Genomic DNA, 20756 nt, shown 5'->3' on the forward strand with positions numbered 1-20756 from the left:
AAAGAACGAAAGCCGGAAGGGAAGTAAAGGGAAGGGAATTGAAGGGATCCATTACCCTTCCCCTTTTAACAATCAATGTCCTTCCAATGTTTGAAAGCTTTGAAAGTGTTGACTCTGTCTTCCTCTACTCTACCCTACATGTTTGCTATTCAATTACTTGTTACTATGATCATAGGCATCACTCCACTAAGCCATTTCGATTGGTGATGCCTCTTATACTTGTTGCCAGTATTGTTTAAGAGTGTTTTGGCTTTCCATTGTACTTCTATTTAATTTGTTGTGTTTAAGTGAAGGTTGTTGCCTGCATTTTATATCATCTGACCTATTTCTTTGATTTTGTTTTTTCAGTACCGTTGAAGACCTGAAGTGTAGCATTGGAATCACAGCAGAAGCTGTTTTAAGTTTTCTTAGGCTAGGCTTTCTATTTCGTGACCTTTAAGGTGTGGACTACTCAGCCTGTACGGTTTTGAAATGTTAAGACTTTGATTTTCAGAGAATATAATCCTATTCACGCTTCAATATTGGAGTATTACATACTTTTCTGCTGTTTTCAATTTAAGTCTTTTGTTTTTGGTTGGAATCAGATATCCTGTCATTTTATACTTGACATCATGTTAAAATCTTTACAATATTTCAAACTTTATTTAGTTTATTATTTTGTGGTATCTAAGATTGTTTTTGTTCCGTCATATAGATGAATAATTGATGTTAAAGGGAAGATAGAATTTTTTTTTTTTAATTTTTATTATATTTTTGGCAACGGAGTAATAATAGACTGGACTACCTTTAAATGGAAATGATTGTTGGAGCATAATTTCAGTGTCCGCAACTTCGCACATGATTTAAATCCTCAGCTAAATACAGCATTACAGCCACAAATTTATAGACTGATTTGGGCAATGAGGGATTTTTGGTAGCAATTGATGGTCTTTTGACCTATTTGTTGGTTTTTATTCAAATGTCTAAAAATAGTAGCAAAAACTTCTCAAGCCTTGTAGAGTTATAAAATAAGCTCTTTCTCCTATAAAAACTCGCCTGTGAATAATCAACTGCAAATTTACACAAGTCAAGAAAAATCAGCGACGAAGAACAAAATGGCCAACAAGGTTGCTGCTGTGTTTGTGTTGTGTGTAGTAGTTATATTTGCCGTGAATATGGTTGAGGTTTCAGCAATATCTAGGATTGAACGATGTGATCCTGGGTGTTTTGATCGATGCATGGAAGAGATCGACAATGTAGGATCTGCTGGCCGATCAGCTGTGGGCCGACCAACTGTGGACTCGTGCAACGCTCAGTGTGAGAACGCTTGTGGCCGAACTAATACGGATGTAAGTAATACTCATGCTTCATTGTAGATGTGTTCTCCTATAGTCCTATGTGACGGTCTAAATATTAGCTGGGGCTGATTTATACATGGGTTGGCCCCTAGTAATGGCCAATGGGTCAGTTAAATGCAGTTTGGTCTGATTCACGAGCAATAATTGTTCCGGGCAAGGTGAATCAAGGCGTCAAGCTAAGAGTTTTGCGTATTTTTCATTAAAATCCGTCCATAATGTTTGGGTTATAACTATATTAGCCTTCGGTGGGTTAGTTTGTGCTGTTCACTTACCCCATACTTCACATGTTAACTTGACCGGTCCAACACCGATCTCTGGTCGGGTCGGATAAATTCAGCTCACTAGCCCCTTCATGTTATTTATGCAATGTATCTAACCTATATCACAAACGAGAAGGCATTAAAAACTGACCGTAGTATGTTTTTTTTTTTTGGTGTTTAGAGAGCCACAAGGGCGGGGGTGAGAATCGATCCCAGAATCTCCTAGAATCGGGAGGGAAACTCTAACCACTTGAGCTATCCCCTCACTCTCACTGACCGTAGTATGTCCATTCATGCAAAATTGTAGTCCTTTGATCATAGATTTTTTTGGTGTTTAGAGAGCATAAGGGCGGGGGTTAGAATCGATCCCAGGATTTCCTTTGATCATAGATTAACTAAATGGATGCTCTTTATTTTCTTCTTGTTTACAGGCACGAAACTAGGATGTTGAATTCATGAGGCAGCAACGCACCAATAAATTACCTCTCAAACTGCAGTATGCGTAGTATTTTTCATGCTAATCGGATAACATTGGGAGCTTTTTATAATATAGCTATATATATATATATATATATATATATATATATATATATATATATATATATATATATATATATAAAATAAAATAATAATATTGTTGACAAATAGAAAGTATAGGACTTACAACACTAGAATGATTAATCTAGAATATAAATATAAATTTCAATTTCAGATTTATTCGACCTCTGTGTTTGGCTCAGAGTGATCGATCTTATCTATGACTTTTAATATATATGATTATTTATTTATTTATTTATTTTTATTATATATATTTCTAAATGATTAACTGAAGTTTCTCAAAAAAAAAAAAAAAAAAAAAAAAAAAAAGTGATTAACTGAAAATATTTATATTTGTATAATGCATTGATTAAGCAGAAAAATCCTAATTATAGAGATGGGTATGAGGCTATGAGCTTGGCACTTTGGCAGCATACCCTGCCTGCCTGCCAGAACGGAAGTGAGCCAACTCAGTAGAAACTATAAAGAGAGAGATAAGAGAAAAATATTTTATCTATCTGATTACATTCCATTAGAAATTGAAAATACTAAGAGCAACTCTAAGGGCAAACTAATTGCCAAATTAGTTTGCCATGCCACTTAGGATTGCAAAGCTGTTCTTTCTTCTAGCTAATTCATACCACAATGGTTAGGCTAATTAGCATTTAGATTTTTCAGCTTTATTTTTTAAATAATTAGTATTTTATTAGAGACAATTAATTTCTAAGCTAATTAGCTTAGTTAAGCTAATTTGCTTGGCATTAGCTTGGCCAAGCTAATTATCAAAGTATCCTCCAATGGTTTGGCTATTAGCTTAAAAATTATTAAAATTACAAGCTAGTCCCTAAAAGCAACCATTGGAGTTGCTCTAAGCCATATAGAGTTAAGCATGTTGCAGGGGACTTAACTTTCAACAAATTGAAAAGTAGGGGACTGCAGTTACAAAATGTAAATGTAGGGGACTGAAACCGGTTGTTCAAGTTATCACCGGTGTTGTTACCTGTAATAGCGAGTTTCCACCAAAAAAAAAAATTAAAAATTAAAATAATAATAAAAGTTACTTATCATTTGCCATCATTTATTCATTTCCCATAATTGCCATACAAACACATTTGCAATCAAACGTTTATATCAATAATTCCGTGACAAATAAGGATAAATTCCTCAACATTGCATCTAAATTATCCACTTTATTTCTAACAAACTTGCAAATATCATCAATTCAATTCAAATTCTAATTTCAGAAAATTAACAATGCAAGCATCAAACATTTAAATTAAATCATACCCACTACAAAAAAAGAGAAACATTAAGATTACTCAAAAACACTAGATATGTTCATAAATTTTGAATTAAACCCTTGAAATTATTATATTTATACATATAATAATAACCCCAAGTCCAATCCCAAACAAAATAATTAAAAAAAAAAAAACAAACTTACAAGTCGAGATTAATGAGTTGATAATTCCAGTGTACTTCCAACTCCAACGAAAAACCCCAGAAATTATGATCCTACTGAATTAAAAAAAAAAAAAAAAAAAAAAAAATCTTGCAGTGATAAACCGTAGTATATAGAAGGAAGAAGTAGTATACTGAATGGTACAGGATGTAAATGAAAATGTAGGAAGAAAATTCAAAGGAAGTAAATATAAAGAAGAAGATTATTCTTTCTAAAACTGAAAAAATTCTTTTCAAAGAAATATGGAGTATGATGGATCTTTGAAACATTTTAAGTCAAAAACTCCAACATTTTTTTTTTCCCAATGCAATTAAAAGCCTGTCAAAGACCCAAAGTCCCAAAGTAAATAAATTTAAATCAATTCATATATGGTAACCGGTGGTAGAAGGTAACCTTGGCCAAAGTTATAGGCATAGTCCCTTGCTTTTAACTTTTGAAACTGCAGTGCCCTCTTTTTACATGTCTTGAAAGTTCAATCCCTTGTAAGAGTCTTAACTCAAGCCATATATATAGACTTACATAATGCCACTAACAAACTATAAAATAGCAACTAACAACCCACGTTTTACACCACTAATTCAACAACTTAATAAAATCAACATAACATTCTACTACTAATAGAAACTAACCAATATTCGACAATTCTTATCCTAAAATAAAGGAAATACTTTGAATCAATTCAACATGCCATCATGCTTGTGCTAGGCTTGGCATGATGTCCATATGCGACTCATAGCCCACTGATTTGTCTCTCGTGTAGCACTTGTGCCGAGCTCAGGTATGCTGGGACACGATTGTGCCGAGCTCAGGTATGCTGGGACACGATTGTGCCGTGCTTGATCGTCCTAGCCCATACATAGCTCTAGTCCATGAGTTTAAAGAACTGAATGTTAGCATAAAATTTGTTTTTGAATTGTCACTCTTTTGGATAAGTTATCCAGAGTCCCAATTCCTTAAAAGTGTACAAATCCATTATGATGAGCTACATTCACTCCTACGCTTCGATGACTATCATGTACTCCACTCTTAAATCATTGAGTAACTGCTGCAATTTTTTGTTTTTTTTTTACTCGAGATATGTTATACTTCGTATAATATGCTTCCATCTTGCTTGATAAAAAGTCACCTTATTAGGCCATTTAAAAAAAAATTGTGATTACGGGTTTAAGTAAATAAATAAATAAATAAATTGTGATCATATTTGTTGGAGACTTGGAGGTAGGTTTTACAAAAAAAATTATGACTTAATAAGCCAACTATTTATTCAGCAACTTTGAGGAAAAAGAAAAGCCATTGTACACTATCCCCATATTTGTGTATCCGCAACTACTCCTACTTTGTATTTAGCGAATAACTCTAATCGACTGATCATATCTCAATCTTCACGATTTTTTAATTTATATGAAATGAAATAAAAGGCAAGGAAGTTTCCATTTGACCATTCCTAAACACCTTAATTTGATGAAATTCGAACCCGTTTAGACTAACGTGGTATCTACTCTTGTTTTTGTACTTCATACTTCGTATAGACGTATAATACTCCGTACACAATACCACTAACAACAAAACCATCAAAATCAGCGCAATTCCGTACTAATCTAACAGCATCAACAACCTGCCAATTTACCCATTTAATTCATTCCAATCTCAAAATTTTATGATATACTCGACTTTGTCACTCACTCCACTCCACTACTTCACTCACTCATCAACATCTAAATCAAAACTTCTACAAAATATACCATTCTTTCAGCATCTGTCCTATTTCTTACACGGCGATCATCTTCTTCCTTACACTTTGCCACGTTAATCAAAACCCATTTACAGATGGCACTATGCATGGAAACCCCATATTCTCACTACCCATTTGATTACTTATATAAACACCATCATTTAACCCAGTTAATTCATCAACCAAAGCAGTGCACACCAACTGTTTGATAAAAAGCCTAGCTGAAAAAATATACATAATAAGAGAGTTAAAGTAGTAAGAAAAAGATGGGGTTGTTGAAAGGGAAAGTGTCTGTAATTCTGCTGGTGTTTTCTCTGCTGGTAGTGTTATGCGCTAGTCTCTCTGTATCCAAGGAAGATCAACAGCTGAGACTATGCAAGGAACACTGCAGGCAGCAGAGGCAGCTTGACAGCAGACAGAGGCATCAGTGTGAGACTGCCTGTGAGGAGTACATCAGAGAGAAGGAGAGGAGAGAGCAGAGGGATGAGCCGCAGTCGCGGCACGACCCCGGAAAGGAGTACAGAGAGTGCAGGCAGAGGTGCCAGGAGGAGAAGGAGGGTAAGAGACAGGAGCAGGTCTGCGAGAGCGAATGCGAGCAGAGGAAGATAGAGCAGGAGAGGGAGATTAGGAGGAGGAGAGATGAGGATGATGAGATTGTAGGAAGGAAGAAGGAGAGAAGCGAAGACGAGGAAGAAGAAGAGGAAGAGAGCAGTGGTAAAGGTAGGCCTTATGTGTTTGATGATCAACATTGGAGTACAAAACTAAAGGCAGAAGAAGGGAGAGTGAGAGTTCTTCAGAAGTTTACAAAAAGGTCTAAACTTTTTAAAGGGATTGAGAATTTTAGGGTGTTGATCTTTGAGGCTAATCCTCAGACTTTTGTTGTTCCTAATCACTGGGATGCTGATGTTGTCCTCTTTGTTGCCCAAGGTAACTATATTCTACAACTTCTGTTTCTTTTTTTTTGGATTTATTTTTTTGGAGCAATAATTTATAAATCTCTATATTGTAAAAAACAATCATATAAGCAACTTATTGATAAAGAATACAGATTTAACAATGAAAATTGAGAAATAATACTCCTTTATTGTAATATAAGATAGAATTAAATTCAGCAATTCTTATTATTGAATAAAAAATAGATAACTAATTGTGCATAGAAATATGAAATTTAATAATGCAAAACTAATAATATACTGTAATAAAGTGCATACTGATGCAATTCTAATTATTGAGAACATATAGGAAACTAATTATGCATAATAACAATAGTCTAAGTAAAATAATCTAAGTACTAAGTATATTAGATGGGATGATTGAGTTGATTAAAACACCATGTGATGGATGAGATCAACGGCGTTAGTAGCAAGTTGATTGAGTGGTGTGACAATGTCGTCAACTCGTTTGAGCAGGACATCTCTAACATGAGAGCTTTGCAAATAAGTTGTGCATTGATTGATAGCATTAAGGACTGTCCTTACGTCGTTTACCATGCTTTGTCTCTTAGATTCCTTGTCCGCCTTACTGCCGCCACCCAAGTGATTGGTTGCCTCCAATGATTGGTTCAATCCCGTGACGGAGTCAGAGATCATGCTATTGCATTCATTGAGGGAGTTAATTTCATGGGTTTTGAGGTTAGGTTGTTTAGCCTGGTGGGTAAGTTTGCTAGACGCAGTTTGAACCTCGGTTATGGTTGCCATGATGGCGAGGCTTGTGGCCTTTTTGGGATGGCTGTTGATGCGGCCGGCCTGGGGGAGAAGGGTGTTTAAGCACAGGGTAACGTTTGTGGCACTGTTACAAGTCTTTTTGACAAAAGCTGTATTAGGTGAATCAATTGCATTAGAAGAATCAGCTGCCAAGGCGCAAGAAATTGAAAGGAGAAAAACGAAAGCTGAGAGGAGGAAAACTTGACGAGCCATTGGTTTTGTAGTGTGTGCGTTTGTGTGTGTTTTTCTTGTTTATGGCTGATAACGCTGATTGCTGATTGGTTTTATGGACCTATATTTATATATTTATGATGAGAGAAGTAGTCCCTCTTTAGATAGAATTAGGATTCTTAGATGCCTAGATGATATAATTCTGTTACAAGTAGTATTCCGAGAGTCCTAATCTATGTAAAATTATATCACCTTCGTTATTACAATACATGCTTTTGAATAGAATTAGGATTCTAAGTTACGTTAGAATTAGGATTCTAGATGATTAGAATTGAATTGTATTGTGAGTGATATTCTTGAGTCTTAATCTATGTAAAGTTAACCTTCATTTCACAATACATCCACGTTTTAGACACTTCATATACTTGGTATTTAATAATAATTTGCTGTTTTTGGATTGATATTAGGAAAGGGTACCGTGAGTCTAGTTTACACAGACAGAAGGGAGAGCTTCAATATAGAACGTGGTCATGTGATGGTGATACCCGCTGGAGTGACTGCATATTTGATCAACAGAGGAAACAATGACAAATTAATCTTGGTCAAGCTCATCAATCCTGTTTCGAACATCGGAAAGTTTGAGGTAGTTTACCTGAATTCCTTGTACAACATTTTTCATGTAAGTAGTTTTTCTAATTGTACGAATTTATTCTGTGGCATTAGTCATTCTTCGGGCCAGGAGGTGACAACCCAGAATCATATTTCAACGCCTTCAGCTCTGACATACTCCAAGCAGCCTTCAAGGTAAAGAACTAAAGATCTTTCAATCAGGATTAATTCAAGAAATACTCATACATCGACGCCTGCAACACTGACATACTTATATTGATAACAGACATCAGAGGATAGCCTGAAGAGGATATTCTCGCAGCAGAGAGAAGGAGCTATAATAAAGGCATCTGAGGAACAAATCAGGGCTTTGACCCATGAAAAAGGCAGCCACTGGCCTTTTGGAGGGAAGGGTTCAAGGGGTTCAGGCCCATTTCATCTCTTAAGGCAGAATCCTAGAGAATCTAATGACTTTGGGTCACTCTTTGAAGTTGACTCGAACGACTACCGACAACTCCGAGACCTCAATGTTGCGGTTGCCTTTGCCAACATCACTCAGGTTTGTCATTGGTGAACCTTAACTAAAGTTTTGTATTAAAATTGTCTTAATATTGATGGTGATGTTTTCGTTTGACAGGGATCCATGCACACTCCATACTACAACTCAAGGGCCACAAAGATAGCAGTGGTGCTAAATGGAAAAGGCTACTTTGAGATGGCTTGTCCTCATGTATCTAAGTCTGGCCACAAGCAGCAGCACCACCACCACCACAGTGAGAAAAGCAGGCGAGGCGAAGAGGAGACATCCCCGGTCCACTATGAGAAGATCAACTCAGAGCTCAGAGAAGGCTCGGTGTTTGTAGTCCCTCCTGCTCACCCCTTCGTCACTGTAGCTTCTGAGGATGAAAACTTAGAGGTCATCTGCTTCGAGATCAATGCCGAGAACAACTATAAATTCCCACTTGCAGGTAAAAAACACAACAGATACAAGTACAACTTATCTAGTAAACATCTTTTCATGTACTAGATTAATTTATTTTTAGTTATTCATCAATGTCAACTGGAGCTAGCCAATTCTGGGTTACATTTCATATATATTCTGATAATAATGTTATATCTCATGTGTGTAAAACACAGGACAAAGGAATATACTGAAGAACATTGAGAAGGAGGCAAAGGAGTTGGCCTTCGCAACCTCAGCAGAGGAGGTGGATGAGGTGTTTAGGAGTCAAGAGGAGGGGTTCTTCTTCAAAGGGCCGAGGCAGCAAGAGCATCGCCGAGGCTACTCCATCATCTAAGATGCCGGAAAGAATCTGACTCCGAGACTGAGGCTAAGGCTAAGGAATGAGACTAACCAATCCCGAGTTTTGAAAGCTGTTTGGTTTTGTAGAGGGTAAAAAAGATCCGTTCTTGTTGTGTAATTTAGTTTTCCTGTGTAGTTCTTCTTGTGTAAATACCCTCCTCATAAGTGTAACAGCCGAAGTTAACCAAACTTTGTTACATAAATAATAGTATGAGGAGGTGAGCTCAGGTGGTAATAAAATGTACTACCAGTTTTTGTTGTGCAACTTCTTTCTATTCTTCATTTTGCTTTTTGTTTGTTTGTTTGTTTTTTTTTTTTTTTTTTTTTTTTTTTTTGTGAAGCAAGCGAGCGAACATTTTGTTAGCATAAGTCAATTTCCGCCATAGTGATTAAACTTTGGGGAAAAGAACATATATATACGCTCCAAAGAGTTAGAAGTATCCCAACGAGAAATACTATGAGCAAGTACATTCCCACTCCACATCCTCGTAGAACAAATAGATGGGAGCAGCGTCGTGGTGTTTGCCTTTAATCGCATATGATTTGGTTAATCTTCGACATGATTAGGGTTGGTTGGATTTATTCAGGCCTTAATTAATTAAGTGATTAAGATAGGGGAAAAAATCTTAGCTTGTAGCCTCACAACAATATTTGAGAAATTGAGACAACTAAAAACTACAGTAGGTATAGTACAATGTTAACTTAAGCTACAATAACGCTTTTCCTTTAGCTACAATAATGCTTTTTCCATCAATTAATTTTTTTTTTTGAAATTTCCATCAATTAATTAGTTACAACTAATTTTATTTTTAATTTATTGAAATTCTCTTTCTTTACAACTTACATTACTCTATAATAACTTTGAGATATTTCCAACTATATTAGAGTTGCTAAGGGTTAAAGCGTTGCTACCTATAATTTACCCTAAATTTTGTGCAATGCTATTGTAATTAACCTCAAATAAAGAGTATAATATGAATAAATATTATTATATATAATTAATCTGAAATAAAAAGTATAATTGTAAAGTTATGAAAGAAAATATTGATAAGACTAATCTTAATTTTGACCAAAATAAAATCTACTGTATGATTATTCCAACGTCCGAACTACACACTAATGCTGGTGTTTGTGTTACCATCAAACCAATAGGTGAAAAAAAAAAACTAAAAATCTACCAAAAGATTCCAAATCAAACCCGAGTTAAACCCGACCCATAATAATTTGTATCACTATACGGGTCGGCGTACTAATGCCTCTCACGCTAACTTCACTCTTCTTCATCTTCTTCTTCCTCTTCTTCTTACTCTCCTCTCTTTCTCTCTCATTCTTACTCTGTTGTTGGATGATTATTACACCATTTTTGTACTCCTACTCCTACTTCGTGCTTTTTTCCTTTTGTTCTTAATTCCATTTCTTTGGCAAGAATTCTGACTAATTTGTTGGGGAAACTTTCTCATATTTCTATCCTCCATTGAAGCAGCTTCTCAGGTTAGATGTTGTTTCCTTATGTATTCATCCAATTTCAATTTCACATTCTAGGGTTTATCGCTAATTTTTTTTTCAGTATTGCTCATGTTAGGGTTCTTCTAAACTCGATTATTGAACTACTGCTTATAATTAGTAAGGTTATGAAAGATTGTAACGAGCCATTTTGATTATGTAATTTTTCGAGTTTAATTTGATAATTGAATCAAATTTGCCTTTAATGTTAGGATGGAACTATGAAATTGGACCTTTTCTACCTAAAGATATGTGATTTTTTGAGCTTTATTTAATAATTGAATCGAATTTGGTTGCTTATGTGTTGCAGAACCCTTTAATGTTAAATTGGACCTTTGAAATTGGACCTTTTGCACCTAAGATATGTGAATTTCCGAGCTAATTTGATATTTGCATCAAATTTAGTTGCTAATGTGTTGCAGAACCCTTTAATGTTAGGATGGACCTATGAAAATGGACCTTTTCTCCCTGAGCCAGGGCGGCCGCCCCCCTGCCTTGGCTCAGGGACAGGCCTGCTTTTATCTTAGAGTACGCGGTATTAATCATCCCGTTGTCTCAGTCCTGCATAAGTAAAGAGTTTGATATGTTTTTACTAGAAGATTATTGATAGTAGCTCTATTACTCCAGCAATAGCTTAGGAATTTTAATCAATATCCATTATTATCTTAGGAAATGTTACAACGTTTTCCGGGTATCTTTAAAATGTATGTGTGACTTTTTGTTTTGGATGGAGTGAGTTGATGTCTTTTCTCTTCTCCCCGCTGATGGATTCATCAATTAGTGGGATGCCTTGGTGCAGATATAATTTTATTAACAGTGGGAATGCTGAGAATCAAGAAGCTGAGATGCCAGTTTTTGTCATCATGGCTTGGCGGTGCTCATTATGTTACACCTAGCGTCTTTTCAAATTCTAGAGAAAGAAATCTCTCTCAATCTGCCGTTTATTCATTGGTTAATGGAAGTAGGCTTGCTCTCAGTTTGATATATCATGGCCATATATTTAAGCGAACAGAATTCTTTTCGACATCTTCTGGTACTATCTTGGTGCAGGCTCGTGACCCAGCAAAGTTGAGTTTGGATATACATAATGCAGTTGATGAGCATAGGTATGATGATGCTTGGAGATATTTTGAGCAGCATTTGGAGATGGAAGGATTTCCTAGGAAATCCGTGGTAAACAAGTTGCTTGTGAGTTATGCAGAAACCTTGGACTCCCATTTGCTGGAACGAGCTTTTGGGCTGGTGGAACAGGCATTTGAGAAAGGTAAACAGACATTATTTGAGAAAGTGACTCTTATATACCTTGCTCATGCTCTTGCTAGATGCAGTCAGCCAGTGCCAGCTTCTGTTATCTTAAGGAAATTGATCAGAATGGAAGAATATCCCCCAGTAACAGCATGGTCTGCCGTTTTAGCCTACATGTCTCTGTCATCCTCTGGAGCCTATCTTGCTGCCGAGCTGATACTTGAGATAGGTTACCTCTTTCAGGATAACAGGATAGACCCCCGTAAGAAATGTAATGCACCTTTAATTGCAATGAAGCCTAACACTCTTGCCATTAGTGTTGCTATAGCTGGGTGCCTCGTGTCTGGGACAACAAGAATAGCTGAGCAGCTGCTTGACATGATGCCTAGAATTGGTGTTAAAACTGATGCTACCCTATTAATCCTCATGTCACATATATATGAAAGGAATGGGAGAAGAGAAGAACTAAAGAAGCTGAAGAGACACATTGATGAAGCTCACAACCTAGATGATACTCAGTTTCGACAATACTATAATTGCTTGCTTAATTGCTACTTGAAGTTTGGAGACCTGGATTCCGCTTCTCAAATGGTTTTAGAGATGTTTCGTAAGGCAAAAGAAGCTAAAACTTCTCTAGCTGCTGCCACACTCAGGTTTGAACCTGCAAATTCATACTCTTCCATAAATGTCAATAACACAACGGAGATAAGTACTTTCGATAAAGGTGAGAGTCAGCCAGGCTCTTTTATGTCTTTTGAAGATTTCAGCAGAGACCGGAACTTCATTTGTATGGAGGGAGAGGCAAAAAAAATACTGGTTACTTTGTCGCTGCAATTGCAGAAGCAAACAGAATTGATTGTGACTGAACGGGGTATTCTTCAACCAACAGAAAAAACATATGTGAAGCTAGCTAAGGCATTTTTGGACGCTGGTAAAACTAAGGACTTGGCTGAGTTTCTGATCAAGGTAGAGAAAGAAGACTCCCTATCCTCTGTTAACGATTCACCGCTGGCTGATGTCATTAATTCATGCATCTCCCTTGGCTGGTTAGATCAAGCACATGATCTTCTTGATGAAGTGCGTTTTGCTGGGATCAAGACCAGCTCTTCTGTGTACTCCTCGCTTCTTAAAGCTTACTGTAAGGAAAAAAGGCTAAAAGAGGTTACGTCACTTCTTCGGGAAGTTCGAACGGCTGGGATTCAGCTGGATGCAAGTTGTTATGAAGCATTAATGCAGGCCAAGGTGCTACAGAGAGATACTCAGGGGGCTCTTAATCTCTTCAAAGAAATGAAAGAAGCTAAAGTGCCAAGAGCTAGTGATAAAGAATATGAGGTTCTGTCTGGGAGCTGTGCAAAGAGTGGTGAAGCAGGTTTTATGGCCAAACTCTTGCAGGAAATTAAGGAGGGCGAGACAGTAGATTGTGGTGTCCATGATTGGAATAATGTGATTCATTTTTTTTGTAAAAAGAGATTAATGCAAGATGCAGAGAAGGCTCTAAAGAAGATGAGAAGCTTGGGACACACCCCTAATGCGCAAACTTTCCATTCTATGGTAACTGGGTATGCGGCCATTGGAGGAAAATACATTGAGGTGGCAGAGCTCTGGGGCGAGATGAAAAGTCTTGCTACTGCCACCCCAATGAAGTTTGATCAGGAACTTCTGGATTCTGTTCTCTACACTTTTGTTAGGGGTGGATTTTTTTATCGTGCAAATGAGGTGGTTGAGATGATGGAGAAAGGAAACATGTTCATTGACAAGTATAGGTACCGTACTCTCTTTCTGAAGTATCATAAGACACTTTATAAGGGTAAGGCTCCAAATTATCAGACGGAAGCCCAATCAAAGAAAAGAGAAGCTGCATTGGCTTTCAAAAAATGGGTTGGCTTATTTTAGAGGAATTTAGTGTTTTCAGTGACTTGTGGCTATTTTGTGGTTTGCTGTTGAGGCTTATCAGTTTTGAAGACTTAAGTGAAAGAGCTTAACAAGTTTATATTTACTTCTTCTGTGACTATAATTTGTGGAGTTTCACGTAAAGCTTTTTCATGTCAATGCATGTTTGCTTTTCTTGGATTTTCTCAAAAAAGCTTAAGCACAAAATTACTCGTATCCGATAGTTATCATAGCATCGCCAATTGCCTGGTCCAACTTGTTTCCAAGGTATGCTTCTAAGTCTTTCAATATCTTTATGTAATTAGCAACCTGTAATGTTTAATTTACCATTCAATTCCTTGTTCCAATGGTCTAATGACATTGAGATTTGAACAAATCTTATCACCTTTATAAAAGCAACATCTTCTCATAATTAATCTTATTCATCCACACTTGAAAGTTGAAATGAACAGTAAGCTTGCTGCTCTATTCTTACTTGACTGCGCCTGATTGCTTGGGCTTGATTCTACTCTTCAGTCTTAGGCCATGCAACTAGCTTTTAAGCTGTTGCATTGATACACCATATTGTTGTTTATTACGGATCTTTAATGTGGATCTTTTGAGCTAAGTTTTTGTCTTTTGCATTTTTCTTAAAAGACTTATAAATATTGATGCTTTTAAATTTAATATCAGGGACTCTCTTGGAGATGCTTTTAAATTTAATATCAGGGTTTGTTTAATTGTTTTTGGCCTTTTTATTTGAGAGTTTTCGGTAATTTAGGCTTTTTTTTTTTTTAGATTGTTTTCTTTCATTAGGTTGTGACATTATGAGGAAGACTGGAAGGGGGGTTCTAGTTTGAAAGTTTAACATTAGGGTTTATTATAAAAAAGTATCGGGAATGAAAATAACATTTTTTTTTTTGGAGAATTTGAATTTGTATGAGAACCTGGATTCAGTACCTTTAAAATTATCAATAGTATTATATATGAATCCTGTATTGAAAATTTGGGAATTGGTTGTTGAACTAAGGTACTTATTACAAATGTTAGTTGTTGATATTCAGTCTCTATTAAGCTGTTTAGGATCTTGTGTTTGGATATATCGGGATTTAGTCTCTTCTTCAAATATAAATACTACGTATTTGGAAATTTTCCTTTATTGAAAGGTCTTTTACTCTTTTGCATTAAGAAAAGGATATTGACTATCAAGCCATAACCTAAGTTGATCAATGCTTATAGGCTCAGATACCCTAAACTTGCTATATGCATACCGCATACTCACAAGTTAATACTGGAATTTAAAACTCACAAGTTAATTTAATGTACACATAATATGAAATAAAGAGAGTTCTGAGCTATATAAATATTTAAAACATTTTCAAGGTGGTTATTTGTCAGGATGTGGCACTATGCTCTGCAGAGGGTGAAGAGTGTCAAAACTTGATTGACTTGAGAGATGTGAAAGATTTAATCAAATTTTACTTCAGAAATTTTAAGAAACCCTGGCACCATATTGACGATATCTGATTACCAATCAAGAAAGGAAATCAGCTTGTACTATTTATTTCAACTGTCTTGCCTGTTTGTAGTTTTGTACCAATGTTGGTAAAATTTGTAGTTTAGGATAACTCTATCCCAAAGTGCTCTGTCACTATCTGTGAAACTGTCAAGGCTACATTGCCACATATTCTTTGATCTTTGCTCTTTTGAGAACCTTTACTGACTCCTCTTGTGTGCTCAATATGAGTTTGTCTATAATTCTATGTTGTTTATTTTGTGAGTACAATCTGGATTGCTGATTAGGTTTTATTACCTTTGCTTTGGCTAATACAAACTTGGTTGTGTTTACTATTTTTATGAAGAAACGTGTAATATTTTGTGCATTTGTGCTTGTTAATAGTTCTTGATTATTAGTGTATTTGTTATACCATCAAGTCCATCATATATTCTACTATTTCTATAGTATTAGTAGTTTTACAAACTTTGCATCAATTAATACTTGATTGGTGTTAAACATTGACAATGCACATTAATATAGGTAATAATTCATATTAAATGAAGTATATAATCCTTATAGTTATATTGCTGTTGTTGGTTTGTTTCTTTTTCCAGTTCAACGGGTTGAGCCACAGCCTTAGAGTGGTTTGGAAGGAAGAGGAGAAGGTAGTGGAAGGTAGCCAGCCAATGGTAAGTCAAAGCATCCATCTGTTGTTGTCCCTTCTATTCAGAAAGTCTCTGTAGGCTTTGATTTGTCTTAACACCTAATAATGGGTTTTATGTTAGCAAATAGAAATTGATAGTTCTTGTGTTATAGGATATCTCTGCGACTGTTGAGTTACAAATTTATAACCATGCTTAAAATGGGTAGGGTCAGCAAGCCGAGTAGTGGTCTGATACAATGTATACATGTATGTGTAGACGACTAGACGTGTAGTAATGAACACCTCAATACAGCTTGGAAGATGAGATATCCAATTCCCTGTCATACGCTCATATTGGCCTGAGTGTACAGAGGATATAGTTGATTATCATCCATGATTTTTCCCAATCTCGAAGTTATATAAACAAGTGAAACAACTATAAAACAATCGAAATTATATGACACTGTTTCAACTGTAGACTGGAGCAACCAATGGCCAGAACAGATGCAAATAACCCACTCCCCCATTATTTCAACCTAGGACATTTGCTGATTTGCCTAATGATTTTTGACTTTTCAAAAGTGATTTGGTAATCAATTTCCATTGGCAGATATCAAGTTCCAATTCCATGACCAAGCAATCGGATGTCGGAATCTAATGCAACTGTAAAACAAGACGAAGGAATCTCACACTTTGTGAAGGTCAACTGAGTAAACCTTCAGCGCCTACAAAAATTATGCTGATTTCAGATGATCTTCCTTTTAGTCATGAAGACAAAACAATCCCTTACAACTTCAGAGGTCAAATGATTTCAACAGAATTCACTTAAACTATTCAGGCAACAAATTTGCACAGTACAAAGCTATTCAAGGCCTCAAGGTAATGCTGCTTCAGAAAAGATCATGTGTTTATTGTCATCAGCTTTGTGAAAATGATACTTTTTATATTTTTTTTCTGCCTCATTCCATTCATATTCAATCCACTGTGTCATCAAAGAACCTCATGTTAAAGAAGAATCTCAATTCTTGCTTGAATTTGTATCGATCAATTTCACAATATAAACATCAGGCCAGGATCAAGACAATTAACAATGCTTCCTCTGCTCCTGATTGATATCTGTTTCACATTTTCAATTGGGGTTGTTTCAACATAATTGGCAACTTAATCAACTTATATGTACTCCAAAATCTGCATGTATTAATTACCATCCATTTTTTTCAGTTCATTATTACTTTTTTTTAAGTAGTTTAGGGCATATACAGGGGTGACCTTAGCATGTCATCCTCTGTTCTTTTATCCTTTCTGTATCAAGGATAAAAAGATAGTCAATCCTGTTTTAGGTTGATTGATTAGCTCTGTATGTAAAAACATGCACGACGAACCAATCAATGGTTTGACAATAGAAAGAATATTGGGATCCTTGCCAGTTATAATTTTCTTGAGTTATGGATGTAAGAGCTTTTGCTTCAGATTTTGGTTTCAAGGTGTTCTTGACTTATGCATGTAAGAGCTTTTGTTTCAGATTTTAGTTTCAAGAATGTCTTTGATGAACTAAACATCAAGTCTAAGTTCACTAAGAGCCTAAAATTTCAAGCCAAACTCACTGAGAATCTGGTTTAAAGCAGTTTTCACTAATAAACAATTCAATTTAGTCCAAGTACATCAAACTTAGTCATACTTCCCCATTTTAATATAATTGCCATGTCCAAGTTTTGTGCTTGACAACGTACAGCTTTGTCCATTAGTATTTTCAATTCTTGATTATTAAAATTTAATAATGTTATAACTAAAAATTGAAAGCATCTAACAAACTAGCTTCTTTGATTGCAGGATATCTACTTAATAAAAGAAAATATTCAAGATCTTGTAAAACAGTATACTAAATAGATAATACAAAATCATACTATTGCTATTAAATACCTAATCAGACTAAGTGTAAAACTACCAATATACATAAATCAAACGTGATAATCCGTCCAAAACAAGCAAAACTGGTTCATAGTCTGTTTCTGAAGTTGCTTCTTGTGATCCGGCATCATGTGACTTATGTTCATAGATTGATAATTAGGGCCATAACTAATAATAACATTAACTATTGTTGTAGTATTTGGGAAGCTTATTAGTACTGATTTAGAGGTTATTTAGCTTACAACTTCTGAGTTTCAAAATATGCAACTAATTTTGTGAAGTGGGATTGAGTGACAGCAGTTAAACCAACAAGCTTCACACGAAAATTTCCAAAATCTTCATCATCTTTCTCAAGGAAACTCGTAAGCTCCTTCTCTGTGCAGTTATGCAGTTTTTCAAGTTGAGCCTCAGCTAGTCCTTGGAGATACTCAAATAATTGTTTCTTGACAGGCTCGTCTTCAGGTAAATAATATCCATACGCATAAGTCCACTTCAATACTCGTCTACATTCTCTAATCTGTTCCCAAGCTTCTGCTATGAATTTGAGTTGTACCTCTATTTCATTGGTCTTGTTGCGAAGGTTCACCAGTATACCAGTGTCTAATGCCTTAAAATCTTCAATTGCTTTCTCCCTTGACTTTTGGTTAGCTGCCCACCGTTCATAATAATGTGCATATTTATTCAAAGATGATTTTGCCATTTCCCTGATACTTTCTTCTTCGTCCAACAATCCTTTTTCTTTTTTATTGTTATATATGTTGCACGCATAGTAACCCCCAGTTTCTTGGCCGTGCTTCTTCCAATCCCCGAGACAGAGCCAACAGAACTGGTACTTGCAGGGTGGAGAGCAAACCATATGCATGCACCCTTTGTTCTTCTCAATGTTGCGCTTGCACATTGGACATTGCTTCGAGTTTGCTAGGATCCATTTTGTGTTCTCGGCCTCAGAGCTGTTCTTCAACACCCACTTAGACACGGTTTCACAGCTCACAGGACAATGAGCATCCTCCCCACAATTCCAACAGAAGCTACCAAAACAAAGACAGGTAACATCAAATATATTATTTCCTAACTCTAATTCTACTGCATTCTCACACCCTGGCATAGGACACCACTTAATTTTCCTGCTCTCCTCCACATACGCCCTTAAATAATACCGATGATACTTCTCTCTTTCTACCTCCGTTCCTAGATCATCAATCAAGTCTCGACAAACTGCCACTCTGCACGAAGGCTCAGGACACCTTAACGACAAGCATCCTGGCCCATCATTAATCGACGTAGTAATATACCCCCTCCAGCATGTTTTACAGTACGGATGACCACAAACCATAGGATAAAAATCTTCCTGAGGCAGGACATCAAAACAGATGCCACAAGTGATCGCTTCCTTGGTGTTTAAAAAGGGTACAACTGTGCTAGGCAAACCAACCTCATCGCGTACTCTATCTTCATCAGCGAACCACTGATCATGGAGCTGAGATACGTTCCACTTATAGTAATAAAGCAGCTTGCTTGCAGCAACTTCTGATATGGATAAAACAATAGAAGCATGAGAAATTTGATGATCTTGCTGTTTCTTGATATCACCCTCCTTCAATACTGTATAAGTTTTCTTGGGCTTGAAGGTACCATAGTTATTGACATTAGACTCATCTTCATCCGACACGGAGCTATAATTGCCCATGTCGGAATCACTGCCGCAGTTGTATTCTTCCTCATCGTAATCACTCTCGTAAAACTCCAAGTTATCATCATCAGATTCCATGGCTTGTCAAAGAGTTTTTTTTTTTTGATTGAAAAGTGTTTCTCTGATCTTGGGAAGCTACTACCAATTGGGTTATATGGTAAGGGTTGCGATGTTATTATAAGAACCCTAATCCGAATATATGATGGAGTAATTGCATATTAATTTATGGAAAGTAATTGTATTACTCCGTATTTTAATGGAAGTAAGTTCTTTTATGCGGAGTACACCCTTCATATCTCAATATTGTAGCATTGTTATCTTTTTTTTTCTAATTTATTTTTACATTAGCATTAATGCATTATTATCTTTTAATTTGTGTTGTTGATATTAATTAAATATTTAATCTATATCATTTATTTTAAGAAAGTTACACTTTAATAATCCTAACCATTGATGATTTACTTCCTTAATTATTATTTTTTTTTTTTAAAAAAAAACACACTATTGGTGATATACTTATTATTAAAGCCCAACTAATGTTTATTACCTAATAAACCTAACTATGCTATGGGTTTGCCTTCAATATATACGTGATTGGTCCAAAAAAAATTTAAACTTTTTTTTTTTTTTTTTAAGAAAAACCCAAAATTTCCAGCCACCTTCCCCACCGGCAAACCCTAACCCCACCCCTAACCTCGTTGGAAATCTTCCCCATTATAATCGGTCATATACATTAATACATACTCACATAAATAATTACTTTATTATATTTGCACATTGTAATATTTGTACACTAAAATATAGGCAATTAAAATTTGAGGATAAAAATAGGTAAAGGACCCTACCCGACCTTGCTAGACCCAAAGGGTTCGGGTAAGGGTCTTAAAATTTTTTACCCTAAGGGTCCGGGTGGGATATGAGTAAGGATAACAAATTTCGGGTCCGGGTAAGGTATACATCGCGACCCCTATCAGAATAGAGGAGATGAAATTCCACTCTTTGTATTATGATTTTTAAGGATAACCTTTGAAAAGTCTCTTCTAGGATATCTTTAAGAAAACACGGTACGGGTCGAGTTAGCACGGCTTCGACCTTGATTAGCCTCAGCCTCAGCCTCAGCCTCCTCCTCTATGATGTAAAATTGATTTAAGTAAATTTTTGTATTCCAACGATTCAATTTAGATGGCCACAAACTACAATGCAGAAGAGTGCAGCACCCTAAGCTTAATTAGCTGCTGGAGAGTAAAATCTCCTAACAAAAGGATGTAAAAATCAATTAAAAAAAA

At 35.9% G+C, this 20756-nt stretch overlaps 2 protein-coding genes, 1 long non-coding RNA gene and 1 pseudogene across 4 annotated transcripts; 3 read left to right on the forward strand and 1 right to left on the reverse strand.

Moving 5' to 3' along the window:
- Window positions 1-352: 352 nt before the first annotated feature.
- LOC145603971 (uncharacterized) lies at window positions 353-2151 on the forward strand. Its single transcript, XR_014104917.1, has 2 exons — window positions 353-1328; window positions 2029-2151. It is a non-coding gene; the product is annotated as an uncharacterized LOC145603971 (long non-coding RNA).
- Window positions 2152-5499: 3348 nt separating this feature from the next.
- LOC145603979 (vicilin Cor a 11.0101-like) lies at window positions 5500-9379 on the forward strand. Its single transcript, XM_081659943.1, has 6 exons — window positions 5500-6255; window positions 7670-7845; window positions 7926-8006; window positions 8098-8370; window positions 8449-8779; window positions 8949-9379. Exons 1-6 carry the CDS (start codon window positions 5595-5597, stop codon window positions 9107-9109), a joined length of 1683 nt encoding a protein of 560 aa, XP_081516069.1. The 5' UTR covers window positions 5500-5594; the 3' UTR covers window positions 9110-9379.
- A 1019-nt stretch (window positions 9380-10398) lies between these two features.
- On the forward strand, window positions 10399-17291 carry LOC145603984 (pentatricopeptide repeat-containing protein At1g03100, mitochondrial-like). Of its 2 annotated transcripts, none has more exons than XM_081659947.1 (4): window positions 10399-10605; window positions 11399-14019; window positions 15844-15918; window positions 16483-17291. In XM_081659947.1, exon 2 carries the CDS (start codon window positions 11440-11442, stop codon window positions 13753-13755), a length of 2316 nt encoding a protein of 771 aa, XP_081516073.1. In that variant the 5' UTR covers window positions 10399-10605; window positions 11399-11439; the 3' UTR covers window positions 13756-14019; window positions 15844-15918; window positions 16483-17291. The 2 variants fall into 2 exon arrangements, with proteins under 2 accessions (XP_081516073.1, XP_081516075.1); XM_081659949.1 differs by having other exon boundaries at window positions 11417-14019.
- LOC145603991 (putative E3 ubiquitin-protein ligase ARI7 pseudogene) lies at window positions 17174-19670 on the reverse strand (annotated as a pseudogene).
- Between the last annotated feature and the right edge of the window lie 1086 nt (window positions 19671-20756).

This window comes from Chenopodium album, chromosome 2 (genome assembly GCF_948465745.1).
Source record: "Chenopodium album chromosome 2, dcCheAlbu1.1, whole genome shotgun sequence".
Lineage (NCBI taxonomy): Eukaryota > Viridiplantae > Streptophyta > Magnoliopsida > Caryophyllales > Amaranthaceae > Chenopodium > Chenopodium album.